General features: G+C 39.9%; 1 protein-coding gene across 1 annotated transcript; it reads right to left on the reverse strand.

The window, feature by feature from the left end:
- Positions 1–325: 325 nt before the first annotated feature.
- LOC106767582 (cyclic phosphodiesterase) lies at positions 326–1,334 on the reverse strand. The gene is made up of 2 exons (XM_014652505.2): positions 894–1,334; positions 326–813 (listed from the first exon to the last, which is right to left on the reverse strand). The coding sequence occupies exons 1-2, from the start codon at positions 1,228–1,230 to the stop codon at positions 608–610; spliced, it is 543 nt and encodes a 180-aa protein (XP_014507991.1). The 5' UTR covers positions 1,231–1,334; the 3' UTR covers positions 326–607.
- Positions 1,335–1,824: the final 490 nt, after the last annotated feature.

Here is a 1,824-nt window from a genome sequence, read left to right on the forward strand (position 1 = left end):
TGGAGTATATTGAGGAGAGTGAAACTCTCCGGAATACCCATTGGTGTATCTAGCAGTACCTAAAGAGACTTAGTGTTACTTACATTAAGGCTATTGGCATATACAAACTCGAACTAGTAGCGTACTTTAACTTGGGTCTCAATAGTTTGAGAATGAGAACAACCAAATACGAAATGAGATGTATATATTTGAGGAGACTTACACGAATGTTCCCAACAAAAGACTGGATTGAAATAGAACATGAAAGATTGTGTTCCAAACATTTTCTCATGTTACAACATAACTTAAAACTTAATGTGATAGTTATCAAGCTAGTTCAGAGGAATCATGTGAAAAAACAATCTTTGAAAGGTGAATAATGTTGCCACTACAAAACTTATACAGATTAATGGCTTCACAATCATGGGCCACAAAAACTAGACAGTAAACACATTTATAGTTTTGCTATTTTAGACTTGTGAATTGCTGAATACGATAAATATTTGAAGTATCAGTGCCTTCATTATTCTGTATGGAATAAGGAAATTGCAAAGCAAGCAGCATAAGAACGAGGGAATAAAACCGAAATGAAGAAACAAGAAGAAGTACTGCCATTGAAGTTGAGAAGCTAATTTGGAGTGAGAGTGCATTCAGCAATTTTCTCCCAAGATTTCAGCGTTTTGTCTTCAGTGTCGGTTTTGTACAAGGCAACACGAGTTATCTCAAAGGTCAACCCAGCGAGTGCGTTATCAATGGCATTTACCCTCTCTTGAGCCTTTTGCTTCTCCTCATCGCTCAAATCTCCGTAGAGAAGACTCAAGTGCGGCATGTAAGCTGCAGAAACAGGAATCGAATCATCAACGTTTCAAACTAAGAAATTTCTTTCTCTTGTGGGAGAGTGAAAGGAAAGTTACGGGTGGAGCTGGCGTAGCCGAAGTGCGTGCAGTAGTGGGCGCTGGTTTCGAGGAGGTGAGTATCGGGGCGGAGGAGGAGATAGACGCACTGGTAGAAGAAGGTGCCGGTGGCGACGCGGTCGACGGTGACGTTGAATGGCCTGAGGGTTTGGGAGGCTGATCGGAGCTTGGCGAGGGCGTCGTCGGCGGTGAGTTTGATGGCTCCAACGAGGGTGATGTGGGGTTGGAAGTGGGGCCCGCCGAAGTCAGATCGGAGAGCGGTCATGACGTTGGCGCATCTGACGTCGACGTCTTCCGGTGGAATCGCCCACACCGAATATACGGCCTCGCTTGCCATAATCGAAATTAAATTGAATGAAATTGGGTGGCAATTGATTGGGATTTAGATTTAGGGTTGCTTGATTTAGATTTGCAAGTTGTGCTAAAAATTAGAAAACAGTTCTCAGCTTCAGGTACATGATAGACAGTATTAAAAGTCAATTTTTGTAGAAAAAATAATTTTTGCAAAAAAAAAAAATACATGATATATAAACACTAATTATTATGAGGTTATTGAGGGTCAAACTTTTAATTCTTATACGAAGATAAGTTGTAAAGCTTGTATGCATAATGTAACATTTTGGCTCCATTGATGTACCCTTCTACATGTAAGAACTCAATGATGCTATTAGGTGCATCATTCGATCAAGGGGCAATGCAACAGGGAAATATTAGTGTACAACGCAAATGAGAAAATATTAGTGTTCTTATTTGGAGTATCGAGTGTGAATTTACAAACAGGTAACAAAATTCTAATAATGGCTTTGAGAGTTCCTTTTGTGTGGAAAGTGATTCCTTCTTGAAAAGGGAGAAGAGATCTACCTAAACTCAAATGAGAGAGTTAAGACTTTTAAGAATACGGTAAGTATGAGTATCTATGAGTCACTATTTG

The sequence above is a fragment of the Vigna radiata genome, chromosome 7 (assembly GCF_000741045.1).
Source record: "Vigna radiata var. radiata cultivar VC1973A chromosome 7, Vradiata_ver6, whole genome shotgun sequence".
NCBI lineage: Eukaryota > Viridiplantae > Streptophyta > Magnoliopsida > Fabales > Fabaceae > Vigna > Vigna radiata.

Bases quoted from the DNA above. Each gene is read 5' to 3' on its own strand.
- LOC106767582 (XM_014652505.2), bottom strand. From the start codon at position 1,230: ATGGCAAGCGAGGCCGTATATTCGGTGTGGGCGATTCCACCGGAAGAC. The intron at 814-893 runs GTAACTTTCCTT...CTGTTTCTGCAG, and splicing joins CGGCTACGCCAGCTCCACCC to CTTACATGCCGCACTTGAGT.